This window comes from Drosophila guanche, unplaced genomic scaffold (genome assembly GCF_900245975.1).
Source record: "Drosophila guanche unplaced genomic scaffold, DGUA_6, whole genome shotgun sequence".
Classification (NCBI taxonomy): Eukaryota; Metazoa; Arthropoda; class Insecta; order Diptera; family Drosophilidae; genus Drosophila; species Drosophila guanche.
The window spans coordinates 13,012,766-13,031,014 of NW_022995743.1; the positions used below are offsets into that span (position 1 = coordinate 13,012,766).

Below are 18,249 nucleotides of genomic sequence, written 5' to 3' on the forward strand. Positions count from 1 at the left end.
AATGTGCGCCAAATTGTGTAAACTTGCAGTTGAGAGCTAATTAACTAAACTGAGAGGTGCGCTCTTCACCGTTAATATTTCTTTCATCAAATTATTCGCCTGGTTTTATTCTCTTTTCATATTCTTATATTGCATGCTCACCAGTATGTGGAACAGCAGTTCTCCAATGGCCAATAGCTATCAGTCACGTCGTCATTGTACACTCCTCGTCCAGTCAGTCCCGTTCCCATTCCATTCTAGGAATGGGCTCAGCCGAAAAAGTGAAACTACAGTTACATCTGCATATGCATAGTTTTCCCTAACCACGTTTACATATCATAATCATAATTAAGTTTAGGAGAGGGGGTGACGAGGAATGGCTAGCTCCTCTTTCGAAGCTCCAATGAACTCTCGCAATCAGCGTAACTGTAATCGCGCCCACCCCAAACACGGCGACCACTCGTCCAAGCCACATCCAAAGCCAGGCCCGGCTGGAGTCAAAATGTTGATCACGTTGCCGCCAGATCATAATATAATAATTTTGAACTAAACCTGAACATGCCTTTATAGAACAACACGTAGAAACAATTAAAATATCCCATCACTTTAATTTTTGTGTGTTTGTCTTTCGGCGGAGGCCAAAGAAGGCAACACAAAATTACACCTAGGCTTGAAATAAATGTCCAGCGACCAATGGGCCGGAACGTGCGATTTCCATATACGATTTCGATTCGGATTCCTTTACGGATCCAAGAGCTGCACCCGCGTGGATGAAGCGACTCTAAATGCTTATGCGCTCGTATGCAGTTGGTTATGAAACTCGACTTTGGGGCGGGGGCCGGGCCTGATGTTTAATTGTGAATTTCCGGTTCATTGCAGCTCATTTGCCTAACTGGGTATACTGGGTATACGAACACATACCTCCCCTTCCTACAGCTCACCGAGGATGGGTACTGAGCCGATCGTCAATCTATTGTGGGACAGACACTCTAGCAGCCAGTCAGCCTGTCACTCAGAGTCAGTGAGTCAATGAAAACGAAACCCGGGACGCAGTACATAAAACTCTTTAATCTGGGTCAAGCCAAGCTGGCGAATGAGGAACACTATTTTAGCATTTGATGAGATTTCCCTCCATTCAGGGATCTAATTAGGAAGATTCTTTCATCTCCGTATCATCAGCATTTCATTTATTCTTAATATTAGAGTTGCGAAAACTTTTCCACAAAATGAAGTATTATATAATTTTTGCATTTCGATGAAAAATAATTGAGAATGCACACAGACAAATTGGTAACGCAAGTAGAGATATCATATCGGCAAAGTACATACATACATACATATATCAATAATATCAATATACCAAAAATTTACTTTAATCGCATTGTCAAAGCTGTCAGCACTAAAGCTTCCCAGCTAAATTAGTCATGTGCTCTAATCAATTAAGTCAACGTCGCCAAGGCAATACAAAGCAAAGTCACTGTATCTGTATCGATGTATCCAGATGGTTTCATTCTGTTTCAGGAGCACTTCTATGGGGAATCCTACCGCCCCACATGCTCCTTCAGTAGATTTCCCTCAAAGAGCAAACAAACTTGTGGAAATTGCATAACATTTGCGAGTCGATTGCTGATTGTTGGTGGAGAGGTGAGAAGTGATATATTTGTCAGTTGAGAGGGTTAATAAGATTAATAAATATCATGACTATCTAATCGAGAACAGAGCAGATTTGATTTGACGATTGTTCGTGACGTGGACAGACTTATTCCCTCACTTCTGTTGCAAACGTTTTAATAAAGGTTTCGTAGGAAGCGTAATACAATTATTGAATAAATAGACCGTTGGGCAAACAATCACTCGAGATCAACACCAATGTTGTACAAACAAATATGTATGTACATAGATATGTATGTGGATAGTACAAACTTCTTTATTGGCTCCGCTTTCCGTTCTGTTCAACCCACCCAGTCGCACTTTGAATAAATATCAAGTTGGGTTCTTTCGCTGTCGTTGCTCCGCCAATCGGCAGAGTTTTATCAATTCCCACTCTGACGTCAGTTCTGTTCTTGCAAGGTTAAGTCGAAATTTGCAATTAAAATTTTGCTTCTGCCAAAACAGAAATCCATTCAGTTTTTGGGTCTGTTCAAACGTTTATCGGCCCAAGCATTGGACACTTCCGATACAATTGACGTATACAGTATACAGTGTACGGTCGAAAATGCGGCACTGGCCAGGTGAAAAGTCTTGTCGAGTGAGATAAACAAAAGCCAAATATACCCGAATTTTTATGTGTCTATATAATATACACATAAAGTACGGGCGGATACTTTATTGTTGATATGTTGGATGTCTAGCACTAAAGCGGGTGATACGTGTGAGGCCTGAGGAAAGAGACGCTGCCTTAAAGTGATGAAATATGGATATTCAAATAATTGAATCTACAAGCAATGTCTAGATACTATTCTTACAAAACAGATTATTTATAATAAAGCTTTTGCTTGCTTAGGGTATCAGTTATTCGATCTTCGCCTGCTTTTGTCTGCCCCTGGTCGAAGGCAAATACTCGACCTGACGGCTGGCGTTTAATTTTGAACGATTAAAGAACAGTTTCGGGTGGGAATTGGCGAGTGCGAATATTTAGCTGGTGAGATAACTTGTTCTGCAACTTAGAAATATGTTTAATTAGCGATCGGCGCAGAACGGTTACGCAACCAAAGGGCGGCATGAGCGAAACAGCTGGACATGGGTGGTAAATATGTTTGTACATGCTACGTCTGTATACTTATGTAGACTGCATGGTGATATCACCACGGAGAAGCACCGAGAACAAACACGGCGAATGTGAGAGCCGATAGCGATAAGATAAAATCCAACTCAAATATTTAACATTGGTATTAACACAAGTTTTGCCACTCAGCTGCTCCATGCTTTCATATTCGAATACGTACAACTGTAGGTATGTACATAGAAACTGAGTTCCATGTTCATCAGCTTTGGCAGAAGTTCACTCCATTCATTCAGAAATGAACATTACCTTTGACCCAGAAACCCAATAAATCGTAAACAAAACTCGCCCACGCACGGAGTACGGAGTTGGAGCCAAAGTTGGAACAGGCAAAGCCACAAAACAGTGGTATGTACATATGTGTGTACCAGAGAGAGCTTATCAACTGCAACTCAGATAAACAGTACAGAATATACATACATATGGCAATTGATAAGATACGATAAAGCTTTTCATAAGCCAAGAGAATTCAGCTCAGTTTCGAATATTTAAACAGCAGGAAATGGAAATTGCACGCTTGTAAAATACCCATACACAAGAGAGCCACATAAACTCGTCTAAGCGAAATGAAAATAAATCAAAAATTTGTTTGAGCTCATTTCGCACAAGGTATGTCCACATGTACATAAATCGCCAAGCAAATCGCTCTTTTGATAACGCCTGAGTTCAAAGTGATAAGCTTTTGTGATCGCTCTTTCTCTCACGCGCTAGTTCGCTCTCTCTGATTTTGGCAAATGAATAAGCTTTTTTGCGACCGTCTATTTGGTTTGTGTATTTCATAACTCAAACAAAACTGTATGTGTTCATGTTCTATACGTGAGTGCGCGTGTGCCGCCGACTATCCCATCCACGTGTTCCAGACGAGTCAGTGCCGCTCTCCACCGCACGAGCTCTCCGCAGCGAGTTCTCTCTTTCTCTCCCTCGATTAGCTTTCCATGTGCCTCGGCGCTCCAGTGCTGCTCTCCAGCCGGCTGGAGAAGTTGCTGTTGTACAAAGGTTTTTTAATACACCGTTTTATTCGGTTTAAAGCTCTTCCATCGAACGGTCGTGCCGCTGTGCCTTGCTCTCCGGTCTGTCGCCCGTCCATTGATCGCTCGCCCCGTTCGCCGCCAGGTATCGGACCCGACTCGAGTCGTTTCATTCGGGCAACTCCAGTGTCGTACGCAAAGCGCACACGCAAAAAAGTCACCCTCCCCTTCCTCGGTCTGCCGACACGATCAGCGTTTGTAGGTAATTAAAATTTATACAGTTTCCGTTTCCCCACTCACACAACACACACAGTAAATGGTGCAAGTGCGAAAAGTATAAAAAAGTTTCGGCAAACACACAATCCAAATCCAAATCCAAATTAAAATCAAAATCAAAACCAAAAACCGCAAGCTATTAAGATACTTTCGTTCTACAAGTTTACGGTTCTAAATTGTTTGTGCCGAGCTCTGCTCTGTTTGGTGCCGTGGATGCGATGCGCTGCTGATATTTAGTATTTCGGTCGTTTTTGCTTTCATTGTCATCTCTCTGGCACACAGAGAGTGTTTGGGGTGCTCTCTGCAGCTTTCGTTTTATTTCTTCCGTTTCATTTTTGATCATTTTGTATGTTCCTTTTTTCTCCCTGTCTGTTGTGTTTCTTTTTCAATGGCAACTGCGACACATTCTGATTGCAGACGCGTTGCTGCAGCAGTCGCAGTCGGTTCTGAGCGATCTCTCTCGAGAAGATCTTCTTCAATCTTGCGGCAGTGCGAATCAAAAGACTCTCGGGACGCGTGTTGAAGGACTCTCTTTCTCTGCCCAGTGCCCAAAAAGTGCAAAGCAAGAACAAAAGACAAGCAAACAGTGCAAAGGAATCTAGACAAAAACATAATACATAAAAAATACATGCATACGTACATATATTTATATGTATATCTGATCAAACAAAAGTGCTTTTAATATATGAACAAAATATCCAAGAAGTGCTCGGCAAGGAACTCGACAATTTTGCATGCGTATGGTGAGAGCGTAGTTCTTCGACCGGAGGCCAGCTCCAGACCCTGATAAGGTCCATACAGCATTGTGCGCGAATTGAGTGCCTGTGTTCGTGTCCGTGTGAGTGCTTGAGCCCGTGATTATCGCTGGAGAACGGCAAAACGCCGATACTGATAATATTCCCCAATGGACGGGTTTGGTTTGCTTCCAGTCTTGGAATTACTCGGGGGATTTAATCGCAGGGGCATTCCCCTCGATGCAAAAAGGCCAGAGTTCGGGGTTTTTCGAACTGAAACAAGTTGCTCGTCGAATCGTTTAAATTTAACTTTACTTTTTTATTACCTCTCTTTGTTTTACATTTGCGGTTTATTTTGTGGCAAACTTGACCCTATTTCCCAACATTTTCGAGTTATATAATTGCCAAAAGCGAAAGAGAAAAAATAAAAGGCCGCGAGATGAGCAGACTGTAATAAAACGGTTACTTTTTTAACCCCTGGGTACGGGCACGGGCAGGGCACTTAACCGATCTCAACGATTGCAAACTTATGTATGACGAGAGCCGACGGACAGACAGACAGACAGACAGACACACGCATTCATGTGAAATCCCAGCTCTATATGAGTAGTTCGAAAGCAACCCCAACACCCTCGGGGCCCCTGTCCATGGCTACATTTCTACCTATGCATGTATCTATACGGGTACCTATGTACCTCTCTACCTACCTACCTACTCAACAACGGAGCCGCCACTCGAACGAACCTGGCGAGCTTTCTGTGCCATTCGTGCAATTCGGAATCGTTTACGTAAAACAATTGGAAACCGCAAGCGTCGCGTCTGATGTTGTTGAATCATCCAGATACGGATAGCTATCTGCGAGATATTCTTTCTGAAATTTCACTTTTCCATGTTTGTGTTTGTGGTCGGAATTCGATTGTTTACCCATGTCAGCCCCCCACTCAGTCCCACAGGTCGAGAGCACTGCATGCCCATTTCTATGGCAGAGTGAATCACTTTAGCCAGAAATATTATTAATACGAATGGCCGGCTGTCAAGTTAAAAGAAACACAAACAATTCATGCAACGTCGCCACCTAATGAAAGTATCAATCATCTTTGATATGGGCAGAGCCAGAGAGGATTTGGACTGCGAAGGCGGATCGTTCATCTTCCGCTTGAGCTGTAAACTTCAGCTGTTATGTAACGCTTCTCCAACTCCAGCTAGAGCTACAGCCACAGCTACATACAGCTCTAACTCGCTATGCCCACTCGCAGCGAAGGTGCTAATTTCCAGCACATAATTCACAGAGGTGTGCTAGTGCGAACTCTAGACTGTGTTTCATGCCATTTCCAAGCATCGGTTTTATGACCGATAAGTCTGCTCCATGCGGAGGGCGAGCGAAAAGCTGGACGAGTTGTAGGTAGTCTTCAGAAATGGTTAGTGGGTGCCATCTAATGTCGTATCTGCGAGTGCCTCTACTCTCAGGTTTTGCCAATTCCAATTTCTCGATAACCTACACCTATAACAGACGGAATGTTCTTTTGAGCAACATTTCCGGAATTCCAGATACATATGTACATATGTATGTAAATATTGTTTCCTTATCAGCGTCTCATATTCGAAAAGAATCAAGAGTTTCATCTTAAAGGAATTCAAATTTATTCGAATTCAGATGCGCTATTTTTGGCTCTCTGATTAAAATTTGGCGGCCAATGTCTGGTGTTTTAATGCTTGAAGTAAATAAAGTGAAATTTCCTCGAACGATCCAGCGTCTTATCAATCGGTCTTTTTAAAATTATACAAATTGGCTGACCAGAGAGGAACGAATGCTCTGTTGTTTCTTTGAAGTTCTGGTCAGTTTCAAGTTCATTACTGCTTAAACTGCTCGCTTGTTTGCCCTTCCCTTGGATTCGTTGGGTGATTTGGCGCCTCCCGTCTGAGGTTTCGATTTTCAAACTCTCCTCCGTGTCGCTCCGTGTAGCTCGGTTTCGCCTCCGCCCAAAAGCAATTTGAGAGTGACGGGGCGTCATCGTGATTGTGGGACGGACTGCATCGGCGAGCAGTGAGTGCTGCCGCCTAGAGCTTTGTGCACTTCATGGTCCCATTTTTGGTGGATGTGTCAACCTTGTCCCCATTAGATACAGAAGTTTTGGTATTTGTTGTTGTTTTTACTTTCGGGGGAATGGGGATGAGCAACAAATGTGTTTCGATAAGGCGAAACAAGCTGTTATCGAGCCACTATCAAAACAATATCATTGGGCAACACCAGCGTGGAGGGGGAAATGGAGAACGCCTCGGCATTGGAGTGCATTCAAACATTCCGAGTTGGGCAAAGCGGCGCAGTAATGATCTAACAAAAACGCAAATGAGTCCCAGAAATCCAAGAGCTCAAGTGCACATGACAATGGCACTGTGGCGGTGGGGCACAGTGTTTTCATCGCTGTTCTTCTTTGCTGTTGTTGTTGTTGTTGTTGTTGCTGGGTTCTATCTATAATTAGCAAATGTCGGGCGATAAGATAAGCCCCCACCAGCCCCAGAGATAGTGTGAAAAGCTCTCCGAATGTTGTCACAGCTGGAAAAGGAAACTCGAGAAGCCCTAGCCTCTGGGCATGTGGGAATTTCTGTAGGGAATATGTGAGGCCAAACTGGATCAAAGCAATGTAATTGTTTACCACGTGCTTGGGTGCAAGAGGAAATTCTAATTTGTAAACATTTTGGAGAATGTTTTTTCTGCAGAGAATTCAAGTTCAAAAAATCGAAGAGTTCGCGATGCCCCGGTGGCAGGTGGCGACAGACAGATGCCACAGTTACAGTTCGGCAGCTGCCAACGAACTCGATTGGTTCATCAATGGAGAAGCTCATTTGAATATGCTCAGCCATCAAGCGTTGGCCTCGTCTGGCTGTCGATGTTGCTGCCTCTATTAGAATCATTGTCATATGAGTAATCCGCTCCAACCCAATCCATTCAATTCCATTCACAATCGACAGCCCACACTTTTGTGAGAGTCCACGGATTACGTGATAATATTTTCGGTCACGTTCGATGCATAGCAATCGGCTCAAGCTACAGGTTGTTGGCTCTTTGCAACTATTATTTGTGCCGCCAAGGGCCGTGGAAAACAACGCCCTGAGAAACGCAGAGTGGCATTTAGTTGCTAATAAGATTTCTGATTATTCTGTTTATTTGATATCATGGGTATTTATGCCCATTTATGTATTTTCATCCGAAAGTCTGTTGACCCTGGAGCAGGTTCCAGTTGAAGTTTAAGTTTCATTTTCATTTGATTTTAGTTTCCTTCTCTCAAGAGACTTTTTACTTTTGGGCGCCACATGATCGAAACTTTCACACTTCAGTTTTGATGGTCGGCAATTAAGATTAGCTGACGATGGAAATTAATAACAAAAGGAAGGCACTGCAGCTGCAACAGCGGCAGTCAAAGCGGCAACAACGAGCATGCATCCACAAACACATCCACAGCAGAGGCAAAGTTCGTTAAAAATGGATTTAGTCGACCCGACAATTAAAACTTTAATTACGCTCAATTAAAATCAAAGCCAAGAAATAATTGCCAGCTAAATAGAAAACTCTTTATGCAAGTCACCTGAGCCTGAGTGCCTCTCAATGTCTTCCAGTGCCCCTCCGTCCTACTCATGTGCACTGCACTCTCGAATCAGTGACATTAACTTCCCGTTTTATCTGTTCATTGCAGCTCTGCTCTGCTCAGCGCAGCCCGAACCGAGAGGATCGCCTGTATGCATGTCTTATAGGTAGGTAAATCGAGCCAGGGCCCGAATTGAGTTGTATAAACATGAGATTGGCATTCGATTCGTTGAAGATCAAGAGCGGGAGGCCTTTGCTTTTCGGCTGCTGGAGGTCTCTCTGAGATTTAGACAGTGACTGGAACAGAGTCGAGTCTCATTCAGCGCAGTCATCATCATCACGAAGCAAACCAGTCCAGTCTTCGGGGTTTTGCTTTGGCTGCTGCTGTTGCTGTCTGTGGGTGCCGGCCGGCCGGCCGGCCGGCTTTTGCTTTGCTCTGGCCTAGCTAACTGGCCTAGCCGTTTTTGGCTCTAAAAATAAAGCAACAAGTGGTCATAACTGTCAAATGCCGCTCGACTGCTGGCCCGCTCTCGCAGACGTCCTCTCCCTCTCGTATTTATGTATCTGCTGCTCCATCTTCTGTATGCCAGTGGCAAAAGCAATGGCAATGGCCAAGCTGCCGATGCCGAAGCCGATGCCGATGCCGGGGCCACTTAAATGGCCCGACAAACGTGCGTGCTCTTAACGTGTCAACTGCCAAACGAAGCCATGAAAAACGGCTATAAGATCAGGCGATCTCCGGTGTGCAACCCATGATGCAGCCGCAGCCGCAGCAGCAGCCAACCGCAGGCTAATTTGTCCAGAGGAGTGTCCCAGGCATGAACTTCTCTGATGGGCCCAAGTGCTCATCTGGCCTTCTGTGCAAGACCAATGGGAATGGGAATGGGAATGGGCGATTCGAATGTGAATGGGTATCGGCTCTGTCTATAATTACACTGTGCTACATGCGGCGGGTATGCACATGCACAAGTCCTTCACTGCGGAAGGTCAGTCAGCATTTGCCTTCCCACTGAAACCTCAAGTGGATGGTTACACTAGACAACCAGGGACTTACAGAAAGTTTTTTCTGTGTGTTGTCACTACTTATTATAAACCCGAAATGTATACAAAATTGAATTGAAATGACATCATTCGATAAAGTTGAAATAATTGAATCACTTTTCGTGTCCAAAACACCTTTTGGGAGGGGGACAGGGACGGGCATTCAGAATTTCTGGGAATTCATAAACAATTTTGGAAATACTGGCTCATTAAATGTCCAGCCTCTGCGCAGTCAATTATTTTCTTAATTGCATCAAAGCCATGTCTCCGCTCATGCCAAAGATTCCTCTTAAGCTCGATCATCGCCACTTGTTGGCACATCTAAGTGGTGAGTTTTGCCCCACACTAAACCTGAATCCGAGATGGCCAGTGTAAATGCACAACAGAGTGGCGGTGGAGGAATGCATTTCGCAGGTGCAGATTGGCAAATAATTTCACGCAAGAGTCCCTCCCCAACCCCCGTACAGACTGGCACCGTCTTGGCATCTCTGGCACGTTGCGAAAATGTTATCCGGCTAGACACAAAATTGTTTGGATTAAAGACGAAATTGCCCCCTGTATTCGGAGCCGAGAGAATCGCTGAATCGATGGATGGATCTTTCAATTGATATTTTATGGAGGGTCTCCCGTGATTTATTGTATAAGTTGAATTTGCATTTGCATTTGAATTGTTTTTCGTTTTCGTTCTCTTCTCAATCGGAAACAGAATGCAATTTGCCAAGGGAAGGTCAAGCGTGTTTACTTCATCTACAGCGCCGAAAAAGTAACCCACTCAACTGAGTTAATTTGGTCAAACCGTATCTGTACGACATATGTATGTATCTACGAGTGTTCAAGTCCAACTTTGGTTGTCAATTGCATCATCGGAGGCCGAAACTGAAAGCGAAACCCAAGCTGAAACTTAAACAAATGTACACTATGTAGTCCTCTCTCTCTTTCCTCGAAATGTTCTGCACAGTTTCGCTCGTTTTTTGCCAATTAACGAGAGTGTGGCTATTTATTTAACTAGAGTGTTAGTATATGTGCACAACACAACGCACAACAGTAGCTGTGTATTTCTCGACAGCTTCTAGACGTAGCATTGTAGCTCGGGCTTAGCTAATTATGGCTACGTGGCGCACTTCCCCCTCTGATCCGCACTGATCTGATCGGATCGGATCGGATCTGATCTGAGGAGAACGTGTTGTTGTTAAATCTCCAACAATTCAAAGGCATTGATCGGCGCTGCTCTGGCTAAATTAACGTGTTTCTATTGAATGCCAGAAAAGTTCAATGAAAAGTCAGTACGAGTCATTCGAGTCATTTGAGTCAACCGAGTAGTTTCCTCCCTACTAAGTGGGTAACTCTCTTCACAGATCATTCATTAGAACAGTATCAATTAAAATCTAATCACTAAACTTTGCTCGAACACTCAGCACTTGCGGCGGGTAAAGTCTCCCTGTTCGGGACTAAGATATAATCTATGTATGCATGTATATAGGAGCATATTTATTGCCCCTACTGATCTCATCTCATGTTTATTGTCGCACCTCTCTGGCGCCTGACATCAACACTTATGGGAACTGGCACTTGGCACTAATCAGCAGCAGCCACATTCGTTGCCAACCAAGTCCATCATCAAATGTGTTTCTGTATCAACATACCTACATCTTCTCTGTGTGCCAATAAGAAAATCTCAAGTTTTGGACCATGGGGACCATCAGGCGTGGGTGTAAAATTTGCATAGATTGCAAGCGGAAATCTTAAACGAGTAGTAAAAACAAATGAGAATATATTTCTGGCTGCCTTTCTCTTTCTGTGTTTATTTTGAGAATATCGGCTGCATTCCCCGACGGCATCCAATTGAGAGGGAGAGTTTCGAGGTGGAAGCATGTGAATGTCAAGATTCTTTGGGCCTTTATGTGCTCGTATCGAGTACTCGGATTCTTCCCTGTCAGCAAACATTTCTGGTCGCCAGCCCAGACAGGGGGAGACAGAGATCATGGGAGGCAGCGACAGAGACAGAGACAGAGACAGAGACAGAGAAATCTCTGCGCTCGTAGGTCAAGTTCAAGTGTAAGTTGTGCGTTTCAGTATCAGGAACTAAGAACGGCAGTAGTCCCCAAATCAAGTTCTTTTCGTTCTACATGTTATGGGGGGATCTTATAAGGTCTTATAAGGGGGGGAAGTAGAGTCTCTGTCTCTTTATTGGCTATTATCTGGTACATTGACTCTACATTTCATATGTTTCTCTTCACTTCTTTTCCTGCTTTGCCCAACACGTTTTGCATAATTCACATAATTTTAGCTTACGCCCTGCACTTTTCTTTCCCTCTTCTTTACGGCTTTTGCTTTACTTTATTTTGAATTTACCTCTCGCTACTCATATTTTGGTTGTTATGCATCGCCCCGGTGATTGGTTTTCTCTCTTTTTTCGTGGAAATCAATTAAACACTTGCCTGTGGTAGCACCTCGAATGGCCGCGGTAGCGGTACAGGAAAGGGAAAATAGCTTTTCAGGTTACGCTTAAATTTAGGCTCATTTGCACTTGATTGAACAGTGGAGTGGCAAAATGCTTAAATGGCACTTTATTGGTAGCGCTGCGAGTATGTTATGTGGGTCATTCTATGGAACTGCAGTGTCCGTCAGTTTTTTCAGTTGTCAGAGTCGAACAGAAATTAGAATATATGCTAATTTACCTGCCGCATGTGCCGCCAATGCCGCTTCTTTGTCTATGACAACATGATTGTCTCTCTCTCCCTCTCGCTTGATCTCAGCGATCGCCTTGAATGAATATGTTGAATATTGTGAATGGCCAAGGCAAGAAAGCTGTGCCGGCCAATTCTGAATCCATCCATTGATTGAGATTGACTCACAAGGTATAGTTAGACGTCATCTCTGGCTTTGGCAGTGTTTTTTTTGCGGTTTTTTTTTCGTTTTCAGAGAGTTTCTGAGAGTTTTGTTGTCTTAATGCGGTCACCACATTAGCGCTGGCATCGGCTCCACTCCGCTCCGCTCAGTTGTTTCTTCATCGGGTAAAATACCCGCCGAATCACCTGATGTTTTAATTGCCTGGCGTCATCAGTTTTTTCCTTTCATATTTTTGAGTGCGAGAGAGAAAATATGGCGAGAAAAGTTGTGAGTTTTTAGAATGGTTTCTGCTAGAACTTGAATGTTTTGTAAAGCGTGTCTGTCAGAGGTTCAACAAACCAAGAGAATGTGGGTCTTAGCAAAGACAAAACTCTGGATGGTTGTACCTACTTATATCGAGAACTGCTCGCACTTGAATCTGTGTCTAGTGGGACCACTCTCTGCGTATTTATTTGGCCAAACAAAAGGCTAAACAAGCAAAACTCTCCTCCTATTTGATTGTTGTGTGCACAATGCTCTTGCGAATTGAAATGTATAAAAAAGATTTGCACAATTCTAAAAATATATACAATTTATACGTACAATAAATATATATACATATATGCACATAAATAACAATTTATTTTGCAAGCGATCGCAGCTTGGCGTGATTTAATTTTTCCCTTTCTTTCGGGTTTTTTTTTTTTTTGGTTTATCATTTTTGTTTTGGGAGAGAACGAGTTGGGGAGGGTTGCCTTTGCCAGCGGAACTGGAAACACACAAACTCGAGATTGTTCTCCTCTCTTTCTCCTTCGCCCTTTCCTTCTCTCTCGTTTTTTCTGTGGCTGTCTCAGTCAAGGTTGAGCATTTGTCATCGTTTAAGATTTTAGCGGTTGTCTGGCGCTGATTTCTTTCAATTTGCAAACGGTTTTAAGTTTGTTCATTCTGTTCTTTGTGCCATCAAGTGGCATTTGCTGAATACTTTCAACCCCATCGCCATGCACCATCCGCCTTTTTCCATCCACCGCCTTTTCGACTGTGACTGTTCTAATTTCAGTTTCCTGTCGCCCCAGCATCAAAGGGTATGGTCGCATGGAGGCTGTGCACGAGGACTGCTACTGAAGGCAATTAAGCCGAAGCTTAAGATCGAGCTGCAGATTTTGGCCGAATGCAATTAACCACATTGATTGCATTTGGCTGCGTCAAGCACCAGCACCACCAGCAGCAGCATCAGCTAGAGCCACAGCAACAGCAGGTGGCAGCCACAAATTACCAATTCACCAATTGACAGATTTTGATAGATGCCCGGCCCCCCTCTCGGCCCGGTGAAAGTTCCACGTATGAGGCCCCCAGTCCCGGTCTCAGTCCCGGCAATTTGTCAACACCAAAGCCAAATGCAGTGCCAAAGCCACAGTCGTTGCCATTTGAAGAAGACATTTGTGAGTGGTGGCTGTGCTGCCCGCCTGTGGTTGCTGTTTAACCAAAACCAAATGACACAATTTGCTGTCTTCAGACCGCTTTTCATGTGTCCGAGCCGTTTACGGATGAGTGGCCGGCATAATGACACTGACCTTGGGGCGCACAAGATTCCAGGGGAGATTTATTTTTGCATGTGCCCCTGTGACGCCTCATTTCCAGTTGGCATTTCGTGCCTCACCCAGGGGGCAGCATCTGGGCGAGGAGGGTGCAGCCGAGGCAGGGGCCAGAGAATGGGAATGCGAATGCGAATGCCTCAATTACTTGCCCAGCAGTGGCAAAAGCAACGGCGGCAGCAGCTGCTGATTTCATGCCTCTGCATATTTATGAAGAACAAAAACTCCGCTGCCTCGGATTTGCTGCCTCATCGACGCGAAGGTTGCGCCTATCCAAGGGGCAAATGAACTGCCAGCTTAGGAAGCCCCGGGGAGAGACACGTGTACAACCCTTGAGCTACCCAAATCGCAGCTTTCCCCCCAAGTTCCAGAACCAGAACATGCCAGATCTCTCTCTCTCTCTCTCTCCAGATCTGCCGGCTCTGATTTCAGCTCTCGAGCGACATGCAAATGCAACGGAAAGATGCAACTGTTGAATAATTCAAGTGCGCCCGACCGCCCGCCCACTCCCTCGTTGCCTTGTTTGCCGATCTCAAATTGCAAATTGAGATGGGGGCCGTCTCCTATTTAGAACCCATCAGACAGATGCCCAGACAAGGCATCTTTGCCGGTGTATCCGTGTATCTGATGATTAGGATTAGACAGTCTGAGTGGGGTATCTCTATTGTTCCCCGCTCCACGCTCCACGCTCCAAGCTACGCGATCTACATTCAATTTTCCATGTTCCACGACACGACAGTTTTTGCGGTCAAAGACGGGACACACACAGATGAGCTGGGCTTATCATTGAGCAGAGGGGCAGGGGCATTGGCAGGGGCAGAGGATGGGCTCCAGAGCGAGCCGAGCGCCAGTTGCACTTAAATTGCATCCACGAGACAGCCGTCAATCAGTTTGCGTTGTCCGGGCAATAATAAATGGCACAACGGCTCGGCATTCGCTCGCACGGGCCAGTCCTCAAAGATGGAGATTAAAAGCGAACCGCTGCACTACACTCTGCTCTGCCCTGATCCGCTCTGATCTGCTCTGATTACGAGTGCAGCTGAAGACCTCGCAGCCCTCACCTCTCGCAGATTAATCATCTATCGACTATCAGCCTGAGATTCATTTTAAGACTGACTCATTTTTTCACAAACTTATTTGCGTGGGCTGTCTGTGTGTGTGTGTGTGTTCTTTGGTGGGTCAGGTGCTTGCTGATGTCACGGAGCTGCCAAAACTAGAATAGAAAATAGCAAATAGTGAAGTATTAATTACACCTAGGGCAGATAACGCCAATACTCTGGGGTTGAACAGGCGGCGATAACCGAATCTAACATCGATAACAACTGTCGATGGGTTTGGCTTGGCAGAACGAGTGCAGAGAAAAGAAAGAAGACAAGACCTCGAAGTGGAGGAGGGTATGACGCAACCAGTGACGAAGACAGGTTGCCAGGCAGAAAGATAGCCGACTCCGATCGTTGCGTTAGTTTCCGTTCAAAGGTGCTGCCGTTTGGGTTTGTCCAGAAGAGCTCCCACTGCCAATATAATTTCTGCTGTAAAATATTTATTCTAGAACGAAATATCTTAAGAAAGTTCCATTAACTAACTATTTTCCAATTGTTTCCAGATAAGACATCCAGCAACAAATTAGAAGGAAGTAAGGAAGGAAGGAAGACTCACTGCCATACCCCCCCACACCCACCACCGCAAAACAGCCACAGAAATGGAGCGCTCGTCAGCTCTGTCCGCCCTGATGGCCCTGCTCCTGTTTGTAGCCGCGGCAGCCACGCCGACACCTGCCGCCCACTGCCCCGAGGACTGCACCTGCACGCAGTCCCAGCACACCCACAAGCCCCTGTACCATCTCAAGTGCAACAGCACCAAGGGTCTTCTGCTGACCGAGGAGCCAATCCACTCGTCGATACCAATGCATTCCATCGACCTGTCCTACCTGGGATTGACTCGCTTCGGCCACGTGCTGGACAAGCTGCCGGACCTCACATCCGTCGATCTGTCCCACAACGAACTTCACGAGCTCGGCCACCTGAGCAAGCGCATCAAGAAGCTCAACCTGAAGCATAACCGCCTGACCTCCGCCAAGCTGGTGAAGCTGCCACAACACCTGCAGGTTCTGAATCTGCAGCACAACGACATCACTAACTTGCCCCTCGAAATCACCCACCTGCAGCATCTGCAGCAGCTGGAGATCGGCCACAATGACATCAACTGCTCGTGCAAGACCCTGGAGGTGCGAAACTGGCTGCAGGAGCGTCACGTGTACATGGAGCATCCCGTGGTCTGCAGCCACCCGGTGGAGGTCAAGGGAAAGTCCTGGTTGCAACTGAAGCAGTCGGATATCTGCCAGAAGGAGATCAGCGGATGGTTCACCCCGGAGGCCGACGAGAACGAGCTGATGATGGGTGACCAGCCGGCGGCCGCCTCGGGGGAGCACGACGAGGAGGAGGAGGAGTTGGGCAAGGACTTCCTGCCCTTTGATGGGAAGACTAAGACCCAGGTCAAGGCCAAGAAAGTGGCTCGTTCCCCACAGGAGCCGCTGCCCGGCGATGAAGTTGAAGGCTCTGGCGATCTGAGCGAGACCAACATGGAACTAACCCTGGCCGAGGAGCCGGCCGTGGCAGTACCTCTTGCCGACACCACCGCAGAGCATATTGTGGAGAAGATTGTGAACGACGAGGAGGAAGAGGAAGAAGACAATGAGGGCTCCGGCAGTGGTGGAGGAATTCTCATCATGCCAGCCCTCGCCCAGATCCCCATCAGCTCGGACGACGTCGACGATGAACAAGAGAAGGGCCATGCCGACAATAACGATAACGAAATCGACAACCAACCCCTGGAGACGCCCAGTCCGGACATCTTCAAGAACTCGGGCATCGGCATCTTCGAGGGGCCGGAGGGCGAGCAGCCAGTGCAGGAGGAAGTGATTGTGCCAGTGGTACAGACCAAACTGGACACGTCGGACGTGGTCACTGACGGACCCATCGACAGCAGTGAGGAAAAAGAGGACCTTCTGACTGCCAAAGTGAAGGACGACAGCAGCGCCATCTACTATCTGCTGGCCGTGATCGGCCTGGTGGTGGTTGGCCTGATCCTCTTTGTGGCCATTAAGCGCTGCAAGTACGACAGCAATGCGGCTGCCCGCGATGCAGAGGCTCAGCGCCAGACGGAGCTCCTCGACATGGACAAGAAGAACCTGGGCAAGCCCCTGACCAAGAACGGGCATGGTCTCGAGCACTCGCCGCTCATCGGCGAGAAGACCAAGCTGGACGAGGCGCAGATAGTCAATGGCTCGAAGAAGCCCTACGACAGCAGCGACGCCAAGGACGGAGCCAACCAACAGCCGCTCCTCAACGGCAATGGCTCGGCCAATGGAGGCGCCAAGGAAGTGCCCAGCATCAATGAGCCTGCCGCACACGAGTACTACCCCATCACACCCCGCTACCCCACTCCCCAGTCACCGCGTGCCTCCAAATACGCCCAGCATCCGCAGGGCAGCAGCGGATCCCCCGATGAGCAGAACAACAATGAGCCGGATAGCGCCTACCTGCCCTCGTCACCCAAATCGGGCCGCTACTCTCCCGTCTACTCTCCCGAAACGGGTCGCGTCAAGATCAAGCTGACGGAGACGCCCAAGCCCAAGACGCCGATGCTGGTGACACGCAGCAAGTCAAATGCCGGTGACATCATCAGCACCCCTGTGCGACCCGTCGTACCCACACATCAGGTGCAGCTCACCGTCAACGGCAACGGCAACGGTGTCGGACACTGATGGTTCCCCCAGGAGCCAGAGCCAGCCATCGACTCTCGACACAGCCCTACAACTAACCCGACAGTCCCATTGATGGGAACCACAGATTTATTTCGAGCTGGAGTGGCTGGAGTGGCACCCATACTCGTACCGGGCTGCCACTTGCCAGTGGTACGGAGCGGTGCTTTCACCACTAACCAATCTACACTTTAGAGAACAGCAACAGAAACAACAGAAAAACTATTCGATTTAAGGACCCGCTCCCCTCTTAAATGTAACCAGAAGAAGTAGTGCTAGCCATAAGTAAATTAATGAATTAATTAATTAAGCATAAATCTAGTTTAATACCAAAGTTAAACGATATATATTTAATGTATGTAAATTGCTACCTAAAAGCGAGATCTACGGAAACAGAACATCTTCGACACGAAACGTTTCAGCATCAGCATGTGATGTACACACCCCATACTGTACTTTTATATCTACAAAACAAACCCCTATACAATTATTGTAAAATACTTAAGCTTCATTCTCTTGTGAAATTATAATGTGTTAATTCATTAAATGTGAGCGACTTTTCAATTCAAATTCGAAATCTTCTCATACATCAAACGAGAAGGAACGTTCTGAGTCGCTGCTTAAGTAGCGTAAAACACAGTAGGAAATGTTTTCGAACCCATGAACTATGCATATATGTATGTATGCATGTACACATATATTCTT

General features: G+C 46.1%; 1 protein-coding gene across 2 annotated transcripts; it reads left to right on the forward strand.

Annotated features, from left to right (window-relative positions):
• Window positions 1–3,765: 3,765 nt before the first annotated feature.
• LOC117579158 (protein windpipe) lies at window positions 3,766–18,114 on the forward strand. 2 transcript variants are annotated; one of them, XM_034264921.1, is made up of 3 exons: window positions 3,766–3,991; window positions 8,432–8,489; window positions 15,388–18,114. In XM_034264921.1, exon 3 carries the CDS (start codon window positions 15,484–15,486, stop codon window positions 17,545–17,547), a length of 2,064 nt encoding a protein of 687 aa, XP_034120812.1. In that variant the 5' UTR covers window positions 3,766–3,991; window positions 8,432–8,489; window positions 15,388–15,483; the 3' UTR covers window positions 17,548–18,114. The 2 variants fall into 2 exon arrangements, with proteins under 2 accessions (XP_034120812.1, XP_034120820.1); XM_034264929.1 differs by lacking the exon at window positions 8,432–8,489.
• The last annotated feature ends 135 nt before the right edge of the window (window positions 18,115–18,249 follow it).

Bases quoted from the DNA above. Each gene is read 5' to 3' on its own strand.
- LOC117579158 (XM_034264921.1), top strand. From the start codon at position 15,484: ATGGAGCGCTCGTCAGCTCTGTCCGCCCTGATGGCCCTGCTCCTGTTT.